The 25,166-nt window shown below is 35.3% G+C and overlaps 2 protein-coding genes across 2 annotated transcripts in view; both read left to right on the top strand.

Annotated features, from left to right (window-relative positions):
- The first annotated feature begins 2,656 nt into the window (after positions 1-2,656).
- LOC125224615 (zinc finger protein OZF-like) lies at positions 2,657-4,719 on the top strand. The gene is made up of 2 exons (XM_048128037.1): positions 2,657-3,266; positions 3,331-4,719. Exons 1-2 carry the CDS (start codon positions 2,657-2,659, stop codon positions 3,795-3,797), a joined length of 1,077 nt encoding a protein of 358 aa, XP_047983994.1. The 3' UTR covers positions 3,798-4,719.
- An 18,590-nt stretch (positions 4,720-23,309) lies between these two features.
- LOC125242685 (acetylcholinesterase-like) overlaps positions 23,310-25,166 on the top strand; it is a 99,356-nt gene continuing 97,499 nt past the window's right edge. Inside the window, exon 1 of the mRNA XM_048151552.1 lies at positions 23,310-23,449. The gene's annotated coding sequence lies outside the window, so the exon portion shown is untranslated. The remainder of the gene's footprint in view (positions 23,450-25,166) is intronic.

Below are 25,166 nucleotides of genomic sequence, written 5' to 3'. Positions count from 1 at the left end.
TGACCATTGTCCTTATTTCTTTATGTTTGGGAGTACCGTTCGCATATATTCATGCTTATTTGATTCAATGGAATGTAAAGATACTAAAGATATTCTAATTGTATTGAAATTATGATGTGGTAGTGTTATAGGAGCTCTTCCAAACGCACGTGGTAAGGATAATTAGGTATAGATTGCGCAGTAACTGTCTACGACACTTTGTTTAAATGGTTTGGAGAAATGTAAATGTGACTGTGCGCGTCTACATTTAGGATCACTTATAAATAACTTTGAGTACATTCCACTTAAACTGTATGGTACATTTTCTTGTTTCATTTCTAAGTGTTTGTCGTTTGTGTTTAGTTGGCGCAGTCGGTAGGGATGGTTCACAACTTTACTATATACGAGTAATAGAAAAAGTATGTGTTGAAGAAGAATATGTCTCTTAAATTATAGTACATATTTTTACATAATACATCAGACTTATAATAAGGAAAACAAAAGATATGCGATTGCAAACATGAAACGACAAATTACTATTAAATAATTATTTCATGTAAAATTAAATTGTTCAATATCATGTGTTCAAAAGAGCAGTTTGAATTTTATGGAGTAATTTAAAGTACTTTCCCTTATCTAAACTATTAGTGAATTTCCCTCGTCGTGGAGACGGGGCAACCAAATTCAAAGTTGGTATTTAAATTTATAAATTGTAAATGCATTTTAGAAATAGATTGGTAGATGCGCTACTTCCCGGAGCTAGATTGGTTAAAAATGTCTCAAAGGCAAGAAAATGAAAAAAAAAATACACGAGAATGTTGCTATTTGAAAAGCTGCACTCTTTTTATTTTTTGGAGTCTAACGTTACCAAACTTTATAGTAATATGAAAACCTTGATTAATGTTCCTCTTCTTATTTTAAGAAAGATTGAATATTTACAATTTACATAAATAAATAATAGCAATAATATCAATAATAATGAAGCGAATTATCAAATTTGTACGAGTTTTTATCGAAATAGTTTAATAATAGAACAGAATACAGTTGAAAGGCTATTTTGTTTCCTAACTTTCAGAGGTACTATTTATTAATAATCAATTAATATTTATGAATGATAATATTAATAGAATTATATCTTTATGTATTGACGTTGTAAATAGGCAGTATGGTGAATGTTGTTAGTCAATTGTAACATACATACAAGAACAATAGATTCTACGACCCCCAAGTGCAGTTATTCAAATCTTAACATTAACTAATGTTGCCACGCCCTGCGATCACTCACGCCGTTAGCACAACTACATTTAATATATACATATAAGCGTATATATGTATATATGGTTATTTAGAAGTTTTTCTTAAGTATCTACAGTGCATGATATCTGAAACACTAGCACGATCTCTTGTTTTCAAAATTAGATTTAATGTAGATTCATTTTATATCAAATTGTGACCACAGTTTTATATTTAGAGTGCCTCTTGCCTATACAAGACTTATATAAAGGCTGCAAATCACGGAATATTATATGTAGCGAATAAACTATAGTAAAACTTAAAAGTTGTACATTTTATGGTGAAAATTGTAACTTGAGTTATGATATGTAGCCAGCGGGGCGAAGTATGTTCTAGAAGTTCGGGCCGAGCGTTCCCGTGGACGACGGGCGCTCGACTACTCCGAGGCTAGCGCATTCCAATCTTGTGATACCCCTCGCGAACAGCCAGGGGTACTTTTTACATACATTAACAATAGTTTTATTTAAACTAGCCTTTAGTATATTACACTAAGTTTCGTCCACGAGAGTTGTGTAGGTATTGTAGTGGGAGCGTTAATTGTTACTTTTAATTAACCTACCATTTTTAAGTGGCATACCTAAATATAGAACTTAATTGCAATTTTTCTAAGTTCCTGTAGGTTTATTGTATATTGTACAATTTGTTTTAATAATAATGTGTTTAATATAAATGATTTAGATTTAAAATGTTTGTGACTACTATATTTGTTAGCGTAATATTTAAAACAGCATTGGCTACAAGAGACAGACGTGACAAACATAACGTTAGGTCACAACAATAAATATTTATCTGGTAACAATTTTATTTTGAGTGCACTAGTAACTTTGCTGTTTTGCAAATTATGCTAGCAACCATTTTTATTCAGCACAAGTTCAAATAATGTAGGTCCACTTAATTTATAGAATTGTTTCTTCACCGAGAAATCGATGGATTTTCATAAGCTGTTTTATTTAACAATCATTGTTGACATTGTAGATTAGAGAAAATCTGTTTTGCCTTTTAACAATATTATCTATTGATAGTTCATAATGTTGTAACAAAAGCTGAATTTTGTTAAATATATATTGCAGCAATCATAGTTACAGAATATCAAAAAGATCGAGGATCAAATTGGTGTAATGTTTCGTCAATTGTGCAACAGTCTTAACCGAGACCCTTTGCTGTTGACTTTTGAAACAAATATAAGCATATCATAGCTGTAAAAATACAATTTTGACAAATAAAAGCTCTACAATCATTACAAAACTCGTCTTTTCTTCCTAATCCTTTTAAAATGTTTATTACAAGGTACGTTTGATTCGTTTACTATAACTCTTACGAAAATACTGTGTTATTAGACTTATGACTAAATAAGCAATTATTTATTTTACAGATGTGTCTGGACATGACATGCAGGTCACCGAGCATCCCGAGCCCTATTCCACCGCGAAGCCCTACCGCGCTACCGATCTGGTCGCCATTACTGGCGTTGCAAGCGTGCCGCTTACGCAGGTACCTTAGCGATGACTGCATGACTTACCAAAACAGGCACCTCCTGCACTCGGAGCGACGCCGGTGCGGGGTCTGCCTCGCCTCCTTCCCCTCCACCTGGCTGCTGGAGCGCCACGCCGCCCTGCAACACGCCTCGCAGACCTCATGCGACGACAAACCATTCGTCTGCGAACAATGTGGACAGAGCTACAGATACAGGTCCGCTTATGTCAAACACAGAGAGCAAAATCACCGAGCCAGGCTGCCGGCTGACAAACTCTTCACCTGTGACGTCTGCGGAATGCAGTTCCGCTACCTCAAGTCGTTCAAAAAACATCGCCTGAACCATACTTTAGAGCGACTTCACACAAAGAACACCGACCAGAGTGACAGTATGGATCAGGTTTCTAGCACAAACGAGGCTCTGTTAGGGCGCTGTGGCGAAATGGACCTATCCATTAAAAAGAAAAACAGACCCGAGAGCACCAGAAGCCCCCCGATAGAAGTTCACGACGAACAAGACAGTACCGTCGATTCGAACGGCCCATCGGACTCCATAGTGACAGTTGACGATTCGACCGACTGCAGAAACTCTAGTGCCGAAAGTGAAAGCAAACGGGACGACACTCCCTCGGGGGAGAGAAGGCGCGTTCCCGTCTCATTTGCCAGCGTTAGCTCAATCGCAGACAGTTCAGAAAGCGAGTCTCGAGCTGATAGCAAACACGACAGCGCCAGTCCACATTCGGGGATTATGGGATTCTTGCAAAATGACGACAGGGCACGCGATAGAGAGAGGAGGATTTGCATGCCCATTTTGCGGGAAATGCGTTAGGTCCAAAGAGAATTTAAAGTTGCACGTGAGGAAGCACACAGGGGAGCGTCCGTTCGTGTGCTTGTTTTGCGGACGAGCGTTCGGGGGCAAGAGCGACCTGACGCGGCACCTGCGCATCCACACAGGCGAGCGGCCGTACCACTGCGAAGCGTGCGGCAAATGCTTCGCACGCGCCGACTACCTGTCCAAGCACCTCACCACACACGTGCACAACGCACGCTGATGCGCCGCGCCCGCGCCCGCGCCCGACGCCCCTGCTCCGACCGCGCCGTCCTCCGTTCAATATTCGCATACCTCTATATTTATTGACCGAGTCATATTATAACATTAAATCGGAATATTTTTTAAAACATTTTTAAACTTTACAAGACGATATTAAGCAGGTTTTATTAAATAGCTCACAGGACTGTTTTTATTTTAGAGTTGTTTATGGATAAGTAGTTAATTGAGTAATTTTTGATAATTATCTAAGAGGATACACTTTCGAATGCTAGAGATGACAAGAAGTGGTTGCAGAGTAATATGCCGTTGATCGTTTGTAAGCTTTACAGACTTTATAGACTCACGATATAAATCGTTTGCATGTCAGTGTCAGGATGATAGACCTGGTGCCGTAGCCGAATGGCATTTCTGCGACGCGAAACGAAAACGAAACGCCGCGAAAGGTAGTCTGGCTCTGTCGCGCCAATACGCAAGAGCGATAGAGATAGATATCTCGTTGGCACAAACGCTCACGAAACGAGCGTCTCGTTTCGTGAACGTTTGTGCCATTCGGCTACGTAGTACCTTGATTTTAATATTTGTGTGTTTTTTAATATTTCTTCCTTTAAGTTTCTTCCACGCAGAAACCCACATCTACGACATTATTTAAAAGGATTGGTGTTTGACTCTTAATTGTTTTTTTTTTTCTCGCTTTTCATTTAGTTGTGTTGTAATTCATACTTGGAAAGTGCAACGGTATCAATAGGTACTCAGTTTCGAATAAGAATACTTTAATGAATGAAGAGCGAAGTTCACCGTCCTATATATCTGATTCTTACGACGGAAAAGGATAACCATAAATATTTTATAAAATTACCTTCTTTTACTTACTTAGGTTTAGTATAATTTCACAAGTCAACCAGTTAGGGTGTAAGGGTAATTTTATTTATAGGTAACTGTACACTATTCCGGGATAGTAAAATGTGGTACATTATTCCGGGATACTTTGGTTTTTGTCGCAAAATAAGGAAACTATCAGTAAAATCTTAATTTAAGGCAGTATTTTATTAACTATAGATCAAATAGTAGTTATTAAAAGACATTTATATCATCTTTTCAAATTAATTTAAAGCATATTTTAATTAAAATACCCGCTCCCGGAATAATGTACACCATTTTGAAGCGGTGTACATAATTGCGGGAGTATCCCGGAATAACGGAAACACAGTCCGCAATGTTTTTATGTTTTATTACTATTTGCGGTGAAGTATATTTATATATTTGATGAAAATTTATTGAGTAAAGATTACAGATTATAGTGACATAATTACGGTACATATATTTTTCAGATTTTAGTCTCATAATTGAGTACGAAATGTATACTCGTTGAGTAATACGTGCGAAATATTGGAGTGTGGCATCGACATTAAATTTGTTTTATTTCACAAAATTAAAGCACAAAGGTTACTTATTTCGATGTTTTGAGTATAATTGTTATATAATCTTCCAATGTACTAAGAAAAAAATCTTGTTTGTCTTTTTATATAGCCTTCGTTTTGACTGCCGTAATTAAGTACACGACTTTATATGAGTGTATCTTATTCCGGTATGCCTACATATATAAAGTATATTAAAATATAAAAACACAAAATAAGGTATAGAGACCCGACTATTATGTTTTTAAACTTTCTTAGTTAGCTAAAAATCTTTATACTGCATATTGGTTTGTCCGTCAGTCAGTCTGTCCGTCTACGATTTAGCTCAATCATTATTACTACTAGAAAGCTAAAATTTACATGAGGATAATACATAATAGGATAGACATATATAAATATAAAATAATACAAATTAGTCAGACAGTCAATCTGTGTGAGAACGGCCTATAATATTTATTTATTGAGTACTATTTATTTATATATAAGTACATACTTGAATAACGTATCACCACCATATATGTATACGGTGTAGCTCAGTGATCACCAGTACCAAAAACTGAAATTTTCACGAGTACCGTGCAATTCTTATAACCGGAAATAGCTTCTGGATTTAAATTAAATTTTGAAAAAAAAAAACTCCTACATTGTAAAGCGTTTTTCATCAAACATGGCTAAGAACACTCTCGACTAATTCAGCTTTCAAACGAAAAAAACTAATCTAATTTAGTTCATCCATTCGAAAGCGATGCCTTAGACAGACAGTAAAACTTATAACACCCTGTCATTATATCGTACAATAGTTATACCGTAAAATATCATATTACCCATCCCACCCCAACCCATCAAAACATTGCCAATTATAAAAAATACAATCTGTATAAGCATCTATCAAAACGATATGTGCATTTATATATTTATGTAAACAATATTTTTAATTCGTTTTTTTACATTATGCTTCAACAACGTGGACTTTAAAGGTATCCCGTAATTACGTACAACGACTCCCGGAATTGAAGCCATACCAAAATTGTATCCCGGAATAATGGGCAAACTAAGGGTTAAGTAAAACAACGGTAATTTCTATAAATTAAAAGTTACGATGCAAAATAGTGTCTTAAATCCATCGTAGAAGACTTATCCTTAAAATAAAATAAAGTAGGAAACGTCTTAAGTTCCCGTAATATGGGACAGTTACCTTAACTAGCACATTATTCAGATCGAATTTGTGTGTGACGTTCTCCTATCCGTTGCAGAGTGATCCAATGCAATACAAACGGGTGATAATGTTATTATATAAATACGTAATTAATATATTATTTTATTCATAACGACAAAGCCACTTATGTTTGTGTTAACGAAGTGCTTCACATACTTTCTTTTGCCATATTTTTATATGTCATTGTAATTTTAAGGTTGAAGTAACTCATTCCATTGAAGAGTATCTAGAAAATTGGTAGTCGCGATGATAGATACATAAGTAGGAGAATGCAAAAGCTGTGATTTGTATGATTAAGACCAGTCAACCAGTTTTAGGACATCGAAAAAGTTTTGTATAATTTAACATATGATATAAGCAAATAATTTTAAAGAGCGATTAAATAAGTAAAGCTAGATTTAAGAAATCTCTCTGTGCCAAAATATTTACCTCATACAAATAAACAGTGAAATATATTATAAAGAACTTTTTGCCGTGCTACCTTTATCAATATTATACGGGAGAGACAAAATCGCTTCTTATATTGATATAGGTAAGCCTTACGGATCAGGTTTGATTTTACAGAAAATACTATGTACAATTTTATACAATTAGTTCAAAGTTATAGCATTTTTACTTGTTCTATGTATTTACTACATAAAATAAACCACTTTTTCGTCCAGTCGAACCAAGAGCTCCTACGTTTAGGTAAGGAGCTGGCGACTCTAAATAAGTTACTGCGTTTTAGTACAAATATACTGGCCTGCACATTCACTACAATATGTTTAACACGTGACATCAGCCGCTCGTAGACGATGTCAACTGCCGCCAATGTGATAATCTTTGTTGTTATTCTCAGAAAGGAGATTGGATGGAAAATTACAGGTTGTTCTTTTATTCTTTTACACTACAAAGATAAAACGTTGACATAACCTAAGAAATGCTCAATTTTCTGTGCAACCTCCTTTTCAACTAGATCCCAAAGTAACTATACAGTGTCAATTATGTACATTATTATATAGAATAAGTGATTTAATACCGGCATTTTAAAAATAAGTAATTCTTATTAATTGCTATTTGCGGGCCAGTATTTTTCTGAGAATAAGGCCTGATTTAGACGGCGTGAGAACTCGCATGCGATTTTAGTTACATTGCGGGCTGTTGAGGTTAGATTAATTTTGCACAGCCATCAAATACCGCAATGTAATGAAACTCGTATGCGAGTTCTCGTACCGTCTAAATGGGGCCTTATGCAATAGACATTGTAAAATAGTTGTCATAATCTACATTTTTAAGTATAATATTGTATTTTATGATAATAATAGCAGCCAATGCAACGAAGTTGAATGAAACGGGAAACAATATTATTTAATTCATATACCTGCTAGGGTATGTACTCTAATGGGTTCTAATCATACCTACGTATATGTATAGCTTGGGTTTGATAATTGTTATTTCATATGAAAGATACAGTTGAATATTATACTTATTTAAGTTTGCCAGAGGGATTTAATAAGTAATATTTAGGTAGTCGAAAACTTCTAAGTATAAACGAGAAGCAATACTCTGAATTTTTATTTTTACTACTATTTTAATACTCTTTACAGAAGGAATAAGTCAACTGGTCCATATTAGGAGATGTGCACATTTTCATTGCAATTATAAAATAATTATATTGTGTTCTCTGAACAACATGAGATTAAATAACTTAAGAGAAAAACACTGCAATATCGACTTGCACCTGGATATTGTTGATCAGTTTTCATGTTTTTTCTGTAAATTTTGAAGTCTTTTAACAATACCATCGAAATAAACAATGAAATACCATGTATAACTAAATGAAAACAAAATGTGTATATGTATAATGTAGATATTTGCCATTATGTCAAATTTAAAACAATATGATATATTAATATTCAAAATTGATGTTGACTGTTTTTATAATTATATGATCGGTAGTTACTTGATGTTGTGGTGTAATTAGTGTCTTATAGGTGTAAGGTCATTGACCACTCATAGCTGCTCCCGGCGTTGCTGTCGTGTTCTCTGACAGAACCCCGATTGTTGCCAGTTTTATACAATATGTAAGTAGGTATCCATTTTGATATTCCATAATATTGATGATTAGAACATCAAGCCAACGTTTCAGCAATTATGAGTGGTTCATTATTTTGAACTCTCTTAGTGTTAACTATTGGTGTGGTATTATTTATATTTGTTCATGTAATATAAATATCTCTAATATAAATAATTTTAAATCAGATTCATAATTATACTCAGCACTGCAGAGGATTGTAAATATGCGAGTACTAACCAGGACAAATGTGATAAACTAGGATGTAAGGGTTCTCTTTTGTTTAGTTTTACAATTATTAAGAGGAAAGTTTTACCATTTTAATTTTAAAAACTAAATTTATTACATATCTTCTCACAACAGCTGCGTTATTTCAAACGTGGCATATTTTGTTATTTGGCATATTTTAACTTCAGAGTTTAATGTTTTATCTAAATGGGCATTATTTATTTTGTACGTTTTGGAAGGAATTCCAGGTGGAACTTTTGGAAACCTACCTCAACTCCTACCAAAGTCTGGCCCTAACCGTAGTCTCGAAATTCGGTTAAATAATAGGTATCATGACGCACAATTTTACCACAGTAAATCGTTATATCTCCGTCCAATCTAACTATGAGTGTCTTTTATTTTTAATCATCGACAGAAGTGTGTTATTTATAATAGCATGACTATAAACTCTGCGAACTTTGCCATTTTTCTAATTATTTTTAATTAGTTCTTTGTCTGTGAAGCATGTTAATAATCTAGGGATAGGATGCGATGAAGTAGCGACTTTTATCAAATTAGACGCGTCGATAGAAGCTCGTTCTATAAGAGCTCTCTTGTAGGCATCGTAAATAGCGAGGTGGGTGATGATTGTGATATTAATTTAAGTCGCAACAGTGGCCGAGATATGCTCCAGCGTACGCGATTCAATGAAGACCGATTCTAGACTGATTTTGGGTAGAACAAGTGCATGTAGGCCAGAAGTTTCGCCGTTTATAATATCGTAGCGAATCAAAATATAAAATATAGATTGATTTTAACGTTTTAAAAGCCAAATCAACGCAATAGTTCACGATGTCAAAACAATAAGAGAGTTTACCTACTTAAGTTTTAAACATAACATATACAGAATTTTTTATATACCAATCTTAAATTATTTTTCAGATGTATTGATTTTTATACGTCTCCATATACAACGTTGAATAGAGGTAAGTGTAGGTATCGTAGATGGGTCTATTAACCGCGTGGTGCTACAAAGTGTAATGATATGTGATAGAAACTGTTCTACAGAGACATTTTATTTATTGAAGCTTCCATAGGTAATTAAAATATAAACTACATTAAATACTGAAAACAGCATCAGCAATAATTTTGTTTAGATGTTAACATAAGGGTTTTGTTTTGGTACAGTATTTTTAAAAGTATCTTGTGTCTCTAAGAAGTTGTATTCAATATTGTAAGAATGTTTGGTGTATGGTGCTTAGCCATTTGGATAGAAAAATGGATTACGCAATTTGGTCGCCGTGCCCTGTTGCACCTTGGAAGCTAAAAGGTGATATGTATTGGTTAAATATGAAGGACATGGGCCCTGTAGCTTCCAAGTGGCAACAAAGAAGATTGATGTTAGGCGAGGCGAGCCTAGGCGAATTGTTTCAAATTATTTCCGCATTTGCGGTAAATGTTCAGATATAATTTCGTCGTATAAGGCAGAACCTGCCTAATAAGTAGCTAGTAAAATTTCAATAGTAACCATTTGTCTATAGACAACAATAGTTTGAACGTATTTTATTATGTGTTATTTATGTGTTGATTATTGAAGGACCATTTTAACAATTTACTGGACATTACATTAGGTTCCTTAATTTCGTTTGGTATGAATATTTAGGTACATTGAAGTAACAAAATACCAAATTATTTATTTCTCACTAAGTGATATGATTCATTTTTAAATAATTATGTTTTCAACTAAAAACTGAAACACAAAGTTGTATGAGTTATGACTGCAACTGTTTGTGTGGCATGACTTTGACTTATATCATTACACAGTCAAAATAAATTAAAGCGCATTAAAAACATAAATAATTTTCAGATATATTAAACAGGTTTCTATGCTTTTGAGTGTAGATTTAAGTTTTACTTTTATTGTTAAAATCAAGTAGTCGGTAGTAACTTGCTGTTTTGTAAATTAATATATTTTTATTTTTTATATTTACCTCGTCAATTTAATTTTCAGATAATATTATTATTGTTAAAGGTGTCATGTTTTTTTTTAAATATTTGTAAGATGATTGATAACCCAACAATTTAAGATAATTTATTTTAACACAATGACAACCGATAAAATAATGTATTTCATTTGTGTATCTTTAGGCTTACCACAAGTATGACACTTTCAATTTTGTTGACGTTTGCGTACATAGAAAGTACAGTAAACGGCGATAAAGAATGCACATCGGTCTTTGGAAAGAGACAATTAACGTCACATAAGCAAGAAAGAGACAACGCTCTACAAAGATGAAAAACCTATGTGCAATCATTACCTCCGGGTACTGTACGTCCGCTAGCGAATATGTAAGCTTCACACTCGCGGTAAGCTACTTGTCCATTGTCCAAATTAACTTAGGTATAGTTCCATATTTTGGATGTGTATTATATCTACGATCTAAATTAAAAGCTATTGTGTATATTATTTCATTCAATATCGATGTGCAAAATTATAGTAAATGTCTTGGATCTCTAAAAATAAGAAAAAAAAGACAAAAATACTTTACAAAATTTCTAAATGTGCAATAAATGTGTGTTGTAGTGTTACCATTAGGCGTAAAATTTTTCAGCGACAAAAACATTTTTACTCGAACACGCAAATGTGAAAGTATAGACAATTGTGTGTTCAACATGTATTTGATCTCATTATTAAATTAGTAAATGTGTTTTTGTGGCACAATAAATTGAATATTTGGCACTTTAAAAAAGGCACATTTTCCTAAAGTAATTGAAAACGGTTTGAAAACGTGTTGAAAATGGATTTGTTGGTAATTAATTTCATAATGAAATATATTTGTTTCATTAATTGAAACGTCTTTTATTTTTATTATTAGACAACTCCTTAGATAGCACCTACCTAGACTCTTAGTCTTATCCATGACATGACTCTCTTAGGCCGGCATCAGACAGTCTTAATTCATAATCTGATAAAGAAGATTTGTATACAATCTGTCATAGATCAATCTGAATTCTTAAGATTATGCGTGGAGTTGAGGACAGTTGCAAAATTGTATAGAACTCCGTGCGTTATGATTTTTCAGATTATGAATTTTAAGACTGTCTGTTGCAGCCTTAATACACGTTAGGCCGGCAACAGACAGTCTTAAAATTCATAATCTGAAAAAATCATAATCTTACAAAAATCAGATCAACACATTGCCACACACATTCTTAAAATTCAGATTATTCGCTATCTGTCAGATCAATCTCGATCGTACTCGATGAGCACAGATTACTAATAAATTACTAACGTAGGTACAGTCAACCATTTGGAACCCTAGGCCACTCTACAACCATATCAAAATGACAGCAGTAAGAGATTTCTTATTATGTGGTTTATAACGTCACTATGACATAGTTCTACAGTGGCCTAAGGGCTCAAATTGGTTGACTGTACCTAATTTGTTAGGTAGGTAGGTTGCAGTCCATGTTGATTTAAACTTTCAGGGTTATAACTACCTACACATTAGTATTATTCAGCTAAATGGGACTTCGCGTATTATTACATTCTGAAACTAACCTTCGACATTTCGAGGAAGGCGTTGTACCCGTGGTCTCGGAGAAGACTGGCTAAAGTTTAGCTAGCTAAAGTTATCGTTGTTATTACCTATACTCTGTTAGCTCCCGTGTAGGTAATGGATTGCAGTCCGCCTCAGCGAATCCACCCCTAGTAACAACTAGTTTATCAACTATAACTAGTAAAAAACCGGCCAAGAGCGTGTCGGGTCACGCTCAGTGTAGGGTTCCGTAGTTTTCCGTATTTTTCTCAAAAACTATTGAACCTATCAAGTTCAAAATAATTTTCCTAGAAAGTTTTTATAAAGTTCTACTTTTGTGATTTTTTTCATATTTTTTAAACATATGGTTCAAAAGTTAGAGGGGGGGGGACGCACTTTTTTTTCCTTTAGGAGCGATTATTTTCGAAAATATTAATAATATCAAAAAACGATCTCAGTAAACCCTTATTTATTTTTAAATACCTATCCAACAATATATCACACATTGGGGTTGGAATGAAAAAAATATCAGCCCCACTTTCCATGTAGGGGGGGTACCCTAATAAAACATTTTTTTCCATTTTTTATTTTTGCACTTTGTTGGCGTGATTGATATACATATTGGTACCAAATTTCAGCTTTCTAGTGCTTACGGTTACTGAGATTATCCGAGGACGGACGGACGGACGGACGGACAGACAGACATGGCGAAACTATAAGGGTTCCTAGTTGACTACGGAACCCTAAAAAAGAAAAACAAACGCAACCTTCAGTTTCAACTCGGTCAATACCGGTTGTAAGCCGAACAATCGATTTCAATGAAATTATAGCTCCATGTTACTACACAGTGCCTGTAAATTTCATTGTCATTAGTAGTTTGAAGAGCTAGCCTCCACCCTATCAGGATTATTGATATATCCTTGACCTAGTTGAAGCACAGCCCATTTGAATTGAACGCTACTGAAAAATGGGCGGACTGAATTATTCAGATGTATAAATCAAAATGTTTTCACGAAAGTTTGAGCTTTTTAGCAGAAACACCATGGATTTCAAACCTTAACCGAAGTTTATAAGACTTTTTTTGGTAAGGCAAAAATGTAGAATAAAGAAATAGTTGTGTTGATATACTTAGATAATGGAAGTTAATAATTGAGGAAATATAAAGCGCTTAATAAGACCATCACGATTAAATTTCAAAATGATATAACCTCGTAGGGCCCACCATAGTTAGTTTTCCCATTTTGAATTTGAACTTTGTTCTATAAGTAAACTGGTGCGAATTTCGTTTGTTTTAAAAATCAATGAATCAATGGAAATTCTACTTTATTTGGTTCATGAAAGATTCAAATTCGATTGCAACAATATGTACATTGTAATGTACATTGGGCCTTACGAGGATAAAACTTAAATGACAATGATAAAAATTACATGATGATGATGATTTTATCCTGTTGTCCCTCATCAGGGGCATAGGGCTCTTATGAAGGATTTCCACTGTTCCCGGTCCGAATTACATACTTACGTAAAAAAACTGACGTGTGCGAGTCAAAGTAACATGTTTTTTGTGGCATATGCCGCATATGTAAACGGTCGCAGTTTTTCCATCTGTCACAATTTGAGTGCCAAAGATAAAAGGAGTTCAGTCGGTTCGGTTCGGGAAAATCTTTACTTTACCTAACTCAAAAATGTCCTTTGAAACGGAGAAAAAGAAAACTTAGTAATGAACCTCCAGGTCTTTTTTATCCTAATTACTTAGTACCTACATTGTAGTACACCAACTCATTTGTTTATGTGACTGTTTGTGTTCTAAATAAATAAATAAATAAAAAACTTCTAACACTGGAAAAAGATAGGACGTTTCGCGAATATTAGGTATACCTACCTATTTACAATCGTCATACCTACAGGAAAAAATTAAATTCTGAATATTTTTTTAGTGTCGGTTAGGTACATATTAAATTAAACTTCTACTGTACTCAATATAAGCTAGTATGACCTGCTTTTGGAAGTATTTATATTTTATTTGAATGGTGACTTAGAAAACTGTAGTTAAGTAGGTGTTCAATGTCCAAGTTGGCGTGATCTTCTGCATCTAAACTACCGTTGATATATATTTTGTAGGTACCTCGTCGGAATATAGAAGATTTTTCAATGGCATGATAATACGAATAATGTTCAAAAGAAATTCATGATGGGTTTTATTTAAATAAGTGCCTTATGATTGTACATGTATATTATGAATTCGTAACACATGCCAGCTATCTGAAAAATCAGAATGTATGTGGACAACTACATCATACGCGGTGACAAATTTCCGTGCATTCGTTCTATTTTTTTCAAATCATGAATTCCTCAGATTGATCTGATTCAGACTTTAGACTCATCTACGTCGGGAGTACAAAATTGAAAAGTGGCAAAATTCTGTTGTCTCTTTTTCTTATATTGGATTTGAAGGGGATGTGGATAACACTACAACGTTGCCACTTTTGTACCGTTTTTTTGCTAAAACGTAAATAATTATCTTGATGGGCATGACTTTTAATACTGAACGTCCAGGTCCACGTGATTTCTCCGATTTCAATTATATTTTTCAACGAAGGAGCCTACCAATTTAATTTTTTTTTCGACGAATTCTTTCTGGCAAGCACAATTTATTGCGGCACACGATTTAAAGGCACTGATTCTATTGTAAGCTATATTAATTTGTCACGGCTTGGCTGGCACGAATAATACCTAAATGGAACCATTAAATAAATCATCAATATCTGACAGTAATAAGCGTAAGTTTTAGTTCTGAAGAATCTGAAGTGAACATCAGGTATGATACACCAAATAATAATGATAACTTAGAAAATCTTCAGCTACCACGCGTTCGAAACAAGAAGACTTATTCATTCAATCAACCTACGTTTGTTTGTTACTGATGTTTTGTTTTCGTGCTTTCCTCGTTCTCTTGAGTTGGGAACATGAACTTTATTATAAACGGGAAGAAAGTTTACTTCAGGTTCGTATATTTTTAAAAGGCTGTAAGCAGCCAATTTTGTCGACGTAGGCAGAAAGGGCACGGAATCTTGTTTGCATACGTCCAGAGGCATTATCCGACCTACTTTGTCCGACGGTTTATCATCCCCTCATATTTTATTTTGGGCGCAAGACGCGCGAGCCACTGTAATTTTACTATATGATAACGCTCGACCTCATGTCGCATTTACCGTTCGCCAACAGCTGCAGAACTTGGGCTGGGAGACGATACCCCACCCACCTTATTCTCCAGATCTCGCACCATCAGACTTTCATTTGTTTAGAGCCCTGAAACGACATTTGCGGGGTAAACAATTCAATGATTTCAATGATGTACAGGTGGAGTTGAACAACTTTTTCGAGGCACAGCCATCAGAGTTTTCTGGGCGAAAGGCATCAAAACTTTGCCGGATCGTTGGCAAGAAGTCATCTTCTTGGCAAGAAGTCATCTTCTTGCCAACGATCCGGCAAAGTTTTGATGCCTTTCGCCCAGAAAACTCTGATGGCTGTGCCTCGAAAAAGTTGTTCAACTCCACCTGTACATCATGGAAATCATTGAATTGTTTACCCCGCAAATGTCGTTTCAGGGCTCTGCAGGGTTTCAGGGCAGATGCTAATGGTGATTACATCATCGACTAAGCTTTTTGTATAGTAATAATAATAAATAATATAAAACGTAAACCAAGTGTCTCATTACTTTTGTGTCAACCCAATAAGTATCTTTTCCCCTCACTAGCTCGGAAACACGTGTTTTGTCCTTTAATACCAGCGGGTAAAACGCATTTTATCCTCTAGAGGATAAAGTAATTTGACCTTGAATATAGTTATTTTTTCTGCTTTAAAATTGATAAAAGTGAGTGAATCTAGTGATGACGATGATTTACCACCGGTGGAACTACTGGAATCAGTGATAAACGTGTTTTTTGCGTTGTACTTTCCTCGCTATAGTGAGGGGAAAAGTTTTGTGTTACACTCGGATGCAAATGCAAATGTAGGTATGTAACTTTGCCCCCTTATATAACAAATAACTATTATGCTTTGTTTTTTAAATAGTTTTTTATTTGACTGACGGTGTGTATGGGGAGCCATTGAAATACGATTGTTCTTATATAAAACGAGGCAAACGGCGAACTGGAGCATACCAAAATATTTCCCTAATCAGCAAGTCAGAAAGCTACTAAAATTAATGCGTTTATGATTGTTATATATTTAATTACTCAAGCAGGAAAAGTGACCAATACCTATTAAATAGAAATAATCATTAATATTCTGAAGGCATTCTGCCATTAGTCCCACGAACCTTGAATATAAATACAAGGCAGGCAAAGTGACCTACTTTAACTACTATTTTAAAACACTTGAGACTGAAAAGACCTATCATGATCCATTTCACGACTTTCAGATGAATGTTATTAGGCTTGTGCCTGCTCGTTCACTCGGTCAATCGGTCAAACGAACTAGTTCGGTCTTTTAGTTAGTTCCTTTAGCTCAATTCGGTTAAGCGGCTAGGGATGAATTAAGGTCCGATACCCATAATTCCCGACTGTTAACATAGGTAGGCACGATTTTTTTCCCTATCTTTGGTAACTAACTGAATATAGTTCATTTTAAGTACCTTTGTACTGTACTGTTTGGTTCTGTTATCTAAACTAAAAACCTGATGACCTAAAAATCTGAACTAAAAACCTAAAGACCGATGAAGACCGTGCAGGAGATTTAGTTCGGTCCTTCATAGGACTTCATTCCTAACATCAGTTTTTGTTTGCTGTACCTCTAAGCCTGAAACACTTCAGGATATCCTAGTTCAAATGTAGACCCTCACTAATTTTAAGTATTTGTTCGATATGACGTATTTGTATGCAATAAGTACTTTTTTTTTTCATAAATTATGTTTATGTTGTTATGTTAGTTCTTAGTTCATGACCAACACAAGCCTAAATGTTATTCTATACGTTCTTGAGAGGGAGGCAAGTTTGAAATGTTTGCTGCTCGCTTCTCAAATTACGACAACCTTTAAGGTGCTCGTCAAAAGTCATGTTGTAAACAAGACGAAGTTGGGATTATTTGAGTGTTTTTATTACACTTATTAGGGTGTAGGATTTGAAGATTTCGCAGAGATTCGTGAGACTGGTGACAGTAATTAGTATTAAGAGTGTGTATCTAATGTTATACTAACTTAAAGCGGTTTTGCAATACGTTCGATTCGAATCCGAGAAAATATGATCCGTCGTAGCTGTAGAACTATTTGTATGGCAGTTTACGCACGACGACGATAGTTCTACGGCTATGACTGATCTTATTTTCACGGGTTTCACGGGACGGGTTTGGATCAGATTATTTGAGAGATTATTTTCACTCTTGGCATTTATTTTGCGATAACTCGCTGATATATTTTACCAAGGTAGAACATATTTGTGTTCCTTATGACCTCAGGAATCAGGAATACGTGATTACAATCTGTCTCGCCTGTGTTTTACTCAATTAGTCATTCCCATCCTGTGACACATCCTGGTACTGACAAATTAATTAAATCATTACAATATAATCATAGCAGTTAACGAAAGTTATTGCTCGAGTGCCGACTAAGTTGCAATTCCGATCGCATATTCATCCCTTTATTTATTCACTACAATGTAATCAAGAAAGTTTTCACCAAACGCCCCAATTTCGTCGAAAATTCACGAATAAACGGCAACCGCGAGTCTGCAATTATTTAATCGTTTTCGAGGTGTTGCTCTACGGAAACTGTGGATTCGTAACAATTTTATTGGATATAGATAAATTCTGCTAATCCCCTAGTCTATTGCTGCTTGGTAAAAGACGATGGTAGTGCTGACTGGGGCTAGCGAGCAATGGAAGTGTGGATGAATAGAGGAATCGTTTTATAAGAAACATATGGTATTGGGTCATAGTATAGGGTGCCCGGGCTCGACGATTCCAGTCGGGAGCAATCATCCACGACCAATGCTACCAGCCTTGAGGAAAATGTACAACATATAATGTTTTTTGGACCCACTTTTTACATGTGATCTGAGGATTTCTTATTTACTCGTTAAGATATGTAATATGTAAGCGATAATGTCCCTACATTGGCCTGAAATTTTACGCTTTTCGGTCGGTGGACAGAAAAATTGTTCGTTCTTACTGTTTATGTTAATGTTTGTGTGCAAATAAAATATTTTTTCACCACACCAACCGGTAAAGGCTCTCTTTGCTATTCGAAAACAGATAGCAAAATTGCATTTTATCCACAAGAGTGCGAAGTAATTTCATACAAATTTTAACTTGATGTCTTGCGCTGGCTGTTAGAATTTACTTAAAAATAATGATTTTGAATTCTAAACATTGAATAAATTGATGGATTTGATTTAGTTTCATGTTTTATAGTCTGTATTTTGTTCGTGTTGGTGTGGTGAAAAATTTTGTGTTTCAAAAGTTTGTTTAACCTTCGTTTTGAAACCCTCGCAACGCTCAAGATTCCACTTTTTGAACCTCTCGCTACGCTCGCGGTTCAATATTGGAATCTTTCGCTTGCTCGGGTATCAATATTGGCACGTGCGGTTAAACAACAACTTTGCCCCCTTGTAAAACAAATAACTATTCTTCCTTTCTTTCAGAAATAATTATGTTATTTTCCATTAAATTTTAATGACATTAACTTGCTCAGTCATCTGTCTCTGGTCATACAGTGTATTTCATTACAGCTATGAGACACATGGATTGATCTGTCTTTAACGGTTTGGGATCCGGAATGTTTTGTAATGGTAATATTTAGCACCAACTTAGTTCCTTAAAAAGTAGGTCTTGAGTATCGTGAGTTAATTCGTATCGGAATCTTCTTCTCTCTCTGCTTCTCTGCATCTCTGCTTACCATTTTGTTTTTACGGAAAACGTATGTAATTTTTGGTTATAGTCGTAACCGTCCAGGCACTGCCATTCACACTGAATTAGTGATGTGCAAGTTGCGGAAACTTTCCAAAAAAATCTTAAATTTCTTGAAATATTTACGAAACTTTCATGAAAAATAGAGGGAGTTTAAAGCTATAAAAGTTTTCCTATGTGAAAATTTCAGAATTTTGGAAACTTTCCGTCGACACACCACACTGAATACATGAATATGTCATATTCCGTGACGTTTATGCTACCGCTAACGTCTTCTAAGGGCCAGTTGCTTCAGCCACAGTTAAAGCCTGACCAAAACTGTATGACTAGTTACGCGCCATGTCGTGGAATTTCTTTTTTTTTTATGGGATAGGAGGCAAACGAGCAGACAGGTCGCCTGATGGTAACATTAGAACTATTTTCTTTATACTAAATTGAACTGTCGGGTACGTATCACAATGTCTAAAATTAAAAAACCTAACGTTAAATGACCTACGTTCAAAATACCTAAAATCCAAATACTTAATGATTTTAAATACCTAAGCAAGATTCACCTACGCACGAATTACCGAAATTGAAAATACCTATTGGACTAAATACCTAATGTTTGAAATACCAAAAACTATGTAACCTAAATTTTATACACCAAAATTTGAAATACCGTATGGTCAAAATACCTAAAATGATTAACCGGTCAAAATACCGAAGTAGTAGGGTAGGTTCCGCGAGCGTAAAAGAGGGTATTTGAAGTATTAATTTTAAGCATAGTATAGTTACGCATAATTTATCTAGGCATATTTTTGTTTGTTCGAATATATGTTGTGCATAAAGGTTTTTCGTCGAGTGGTTTTTATGCATAACATTGTTTAGTCGAAATTTATCACGCAGAATTTTTATCATAGCTAATACTACTATATTGATGTTGCAGTTCTAACCTAACGTAACCGACATTCGTGCATTCTTAACAAAATATTGTATTTCTTGAGGTCGCAGTTCTAACCTAACCTAACCGACTCTCCTGACTGCATTTAGTATGGGTGGTGTAGTATCTCAATAATACCTTCTAATATTTAACTTCACGGACTGGCGATCCTGCACAATGTTGCTATAAGACAGCGACAATCCTTTATTCCGATTTTCAACTCATCGAAATCGTACGTTCTATCTTCAGTTCACTTGCCTGGAAAATGCACATGTTAACGTTATAGGGAGACCTAAAACTCTCGTGAATCTGTAAGATGCGTGGAAAGACTACGACCTCTGTTTGTTTCTCTATTTTTCTAATGATCTCTATTCTAAATTTACTTTGTTACCTTCTGGAAATATTTCATGTTTTCTTCCTGACAAATGTAGTAGATATGCTCTTGTAATCCTTTTTATCTGTTTACTGGCGTCTGTCTGTAACTGCAACGATTTATGTTCAAAATTAGATTCTATTTCTCCTACATGTAATAAACATAGTATTGATCGATGCAGTTCGCAACGGCGAAACTTACCTTTCTAGTCTACAACATTTTTAACTATTTGTTTGCAGAAAAACATTGAATTAGTTTCATATTTTAATTTGACATATTTATTTATTGATTGACATCACCATGTCAATCAATATTCTTTGAAAGTTTTAAAATGACTAAAGAGTTAAGTATGTATACTTTTAATGTAGGTTTATTAGTTTTAGACCATATTTTTATAATTGGCTAGCGATAATATTTAAATTTTAAATTTAGTTTTCTAAATTCTCAAACATGGGTATATAAGCGGCCCTCATGTCAAACCCGTCAGTCATTATTTCGTCGTTTCCTAAGGGATAACGAGTTATAAAGGGTCCGTGCGGGGCCAAGCCAGGCCCCGCACTCTTCAAGAAAACCCTCTTCATGTCCTCTCCTCTTTCGGCGAGCTGCGGGCCGTGCATCCACCTCGTGAGCTGGCCTGTCTGCTGGGGGCTCCTACGAACGCTGCTGGTTGTGCCTGGCGCTCGGGCGCGTGAGCTCCTACGAACGCTGCTGGTTGTGCCTGGCGCTCGGGCGCGTGAGCTCCTACGAACGCTGCTGGTTGTGCCTGGCGCTAGGGCGCGTGACCTCCCTGCGAACGCTGCTGGTCGTGCCTGACACTCGAACACGCAGGCTGCAACACTGCGCTGAGACATAGATCTGCGCGTAGCCGACGCTTGCCGCTGCGCGTCGTTACTCCGCATCATCCTAACCGCTGCACGTCTTTACCTCGAGTCTTCCCACGCGTTGCGTGCCGCTGCTTCGGGACTTCGGATTACCTGACTTATTAGTTTTTTACATACCTCGTGTCATATCGCCAAATAAAGAGCCGTATAATAACTTACCTACCCCTGATTTACTTTCTTATTTTCATTTCATCTCTTTAAATTCTCTTCACCCTTTAGGTTAGCAGTTACGTACTCTTGCAAGACTCTTGTAAGAGTACGTAACGCTACAGTGGTTATTCTGATTTTAAGAAATATTCCAAATAAAATGTTGCAAATCAATGTTATTCATAAAAAACAATCGGCGTAAAAAGTATTATGCGAACTCATTTTCTTACAAAGTAATATTAGTATTATTTTATATTATGTCAAATAAGTTTTCTGCCAAATTAACATTCGTCGAAAATCGATTATGCGAAGTCTGTTATGCGAAAATCGTTTCGGACAATTAAAGGTATGCCAAATAGAGGGAATCCGATTGGTTTAAATCCTATATTAGAGTAAGTTTAGGTTAGGTTAGAACTCCGCCCTTACACAACAACGAACGGCTTTTAAAGTAGGTTTAGGTTAGGTTAGAACTGTGACCACGCGCAAAAACAGTTTACAGATTAGGTTTAGGTTAGGTTATTAGTACCGTGACCACACACAAAACAAACAGTTTACAGAGTAGGTTTAGGTTAGGTTAGAACTGCGATCACACAGAAAAGAACGGCTTACAGAGTAGGTTTAGGTTAGGTTAGAACTGCGACCCTACACATCAACGCACGACCTTTAAAATAGGTTAGAAGAAGGTTACGTTAGTTGTGACCAAACATAAAAACAAAAAATTTACAAATTGTAAAATTTTAGAAAAATTAACAATTGAAATATTTAGGTATACACAATTACACAATTGAAATAATATTACGCGTAATAAATTTTATTTAATGTAAAACAAAATGAAATGAAAAATACAAACCATAATACCACGATATAAAGTATACTCGGAATAAGTTATCTACGAAGTAAAAGTCCACGGTTTAATTTGACTTGTATCGATCATTCTACGATATGAACTGTCGATGAAATGAAATTATTTTAAACGTTGTCTTTGAAATAATATTCGATTAATTGTCTGTCGACGATTCAAGGATAAACTGGTTATTTAAGCCCCATTTATTAGACATTTTTGATTTTCGGATTTACATACATACATACATACAATCACGCCTGTATCCCATATAGGGGTAGGCAGAACACATGAAACTACTAAAGTTTCAGTGCCACTCTTGGCAAATAAGGGGTTGAAAGAAAACGAAACTGTGACATTGCAGTGACAGGTTGCCAGCCTCTCGCCTACGCCACAATTTAACCCATATCCCATAGTCGCCTTCTACGACACCCACGGGAAGAAAGGGGGTGGTGAAATCATTTTTTCGGATTTAATCATTAGGTATTTCGATTTTAGGTATTTTCAACGTAGGTCATTTAACGTTCGTTTTTTTAATTTTAGGTATTTTGAACGTAGGTCATTTAACGTTAGTTTTTTTATTTTAGACATTATAATATGCACCTTTTTAAACTTTAGGTATTTTGAATTTCGGTCGAAACACCATTATGTATTTTGATTTTAGGTATTTTGAACGTAGGTCATTTGACGTTAGGTTTTTAACTTTAGACATTGTGATACGTACCCGAACTGTCACCCTATACATAATAATAACAGCGCCCTCATGACAATAATCACATATTTCTGGTCAGGCTTTAACAGACACGTCAACATCCCGCAGCAAGTTTATGGGGATTCCAAAAAAAATTGTAATCGATAAATTCGGCCACAGACGGTTTGGTGCAACCGACCTTAAAACACCAGAAACTCAAAGTAAACGCCGCGTTTCCATGCATCTTTTTTCACGTCTCCCAAACCCCGGAAAATGTTTTCCCCTCGCTCGCCACCCAGCGGCTCAGTCCCCAGTCTATCGAGTCCGCCACAGGCGACGCACGTAACCGCCGCGGCCCGCGAGTGCGCGTGTGTGAACTTATAACAAGCTTATATCTGTACCCATAGCTACGGACAGTACAGTCAAGGTCAACATTCAACTATTTGACACCTGTTGTGTATACAAGTACGTTATATATAAGTACCTACGATTAGTTTTATTGGTTAGTGATTAGTATTTATTATTGTAGTTTGAGCGACGAATGGAATTTTAATTGGATTTTTTTTTATAAAAGAAATTAAATAGCTAAGATAAGAAAAGCCACATTTTGGCTCTTTTTAGTTTAGCCTAATAGCTTTTGGTAGTTAAGGTTACAGTTTTAAAGCAGTAACCGTGCTTTTAACTTTAAAAGGTACCTATTTATTTTTTAGTTCAAAGAGCAGTTAAAATTGTTACCTGAGTTTATTTTGCTGCATAGCTGAAAGTAAATTTTATCTGCGTTATTTAACTGTATTTTTACCGTCATTATGGTAAATACGTACTTAATATTAATTTATTTAGAAGTTTGGATTAATAAATCCATGAAAACTTGGTACTGAATGAACAATAAAAAAAACAATTAAATGTAATCAATTAAAAAAATACATACTTAAAACCTGAGATCATCTAAGCGATTATAAAATATAATTTACAATATTTTTACATAATATAAATCTATCTACCTCGGTCAATGACGAGTATATTATGGTCCAATGTATTTTGTCTGCATGACATGTCGTCCCTTGTCTATATACTATGTTGTGTTGTGTATGTTATATTTATGTATGTATTCTTACATACATCTATTTTAACTAAGATAAAATAAAAAATACATATTTTGAAGTCACAATTGGCATTTCCGGCACCAGCTCGAGCTCAGAGCGGAGTAACGGCGGAAGCGTCGGATCCATTCAAATAATTCAATTAAATCACGAGAGAGGGCAGTCGAGCTTCACTTCACAGCTGCACGGAATAGGGATGCACTTTATAATGCTCGATATTCTTTATATATTGTTATATATTTATACCAAGTTACCAGGTCCAGTCGTCAGCTACAAAGATATGAAGAGCACTTACAGAAAAGCATAAAAAATATGTATATATACACATTACACGACCTTAATGCGCCTCAGGCTAAAGTCTTGTGTAGGTACTAACACATTTTTGACACTTCGAACGTATGTACATTTTTATTGCTGACTGTACCTAATCTGTACTATCCTAATTAAAATATATTTCAAAATATGTTATACGTCACTTCACAGCTGCACGGAATAGTGATGTTCTTTATGAAGCTCGATGTTTTCTATTTATTCCAATTTCATGACTGATTCTGACAATTCCTGCGACGTTTCAATAGACGGACACATCCTATCGTATGAAGTGGAAGGAAAGGAGAGGAAAAGCAGACCCCAAAATGAGATGGGAATAATCATGCCGAGGAGTACCTAATCTGTCCTATCCATATAAAAATAATTATATTTTCGATCGATGTTTTCTATTTTTTATTCCAATTTATGAGATAGGTACAATTAGCAGCAAAGATATGAACAGTCAAGGTGAAAAAAAAAATGTGCGGGAAACAAAGCCCTGTAACTATACACATTTTTGGCACTTCAAACACGTGTATTTTTATTGCTGACTGTACCTAATATATATTGCAAGACATGTGTTTCAGTAGAGTAGATATGCGTAGACGCGGAAAACTGATGTCGCACCAAAATGACAACACAGGGATATGATGTACCTAACCATTCGACGACAAATAGCCGTCATTATAATATAGGTAGTCAACGAATGCAATTACCGGCGCCCTTAAGGTTAGGTAAATATCGCATAGCAAACTATCACCATTGCTTTACAT

This window comes from Leguminivora glycinivorella, chromosome 3 (genome assembly GCF_023078275.1).
Source record: "Leguminivora glycinivorella isolate SPB_JAAS2020 chromosome 3, LegGlyc_1.1, whole genome shotgun sequence".
NCBI classification, from domain to species: domain Eukaryota; kingdom Metazoa; phylum Arthropoda; class Insecta; order Lepidoptera; family Tortricidae; genus Leguminivora; species Leguminivora glycinivorella.
The sequence above is the reverse complement of the archived record's forward strand: the minus strand, read 5'-3'. Positions and strand labels throughout refer to the sequence as shown.

Bases quoted from the DNA above. Each gene is read 5' to 3' on its own strand.
- LOC125224615 (XM_048128037.1), top strand. From the start codon at position 2,657: ATGACATGCAGGTCACCGAGCATCCCGAGCCCTATTCCACCGCGAAGC. The intron at 3,267-3,330 runs GTACCGTCGATT...GACCGACTGCAG, and splicing joins AGTTCACGACGAACAAGACA to AAACTCTAGTGCCGAAAGTG.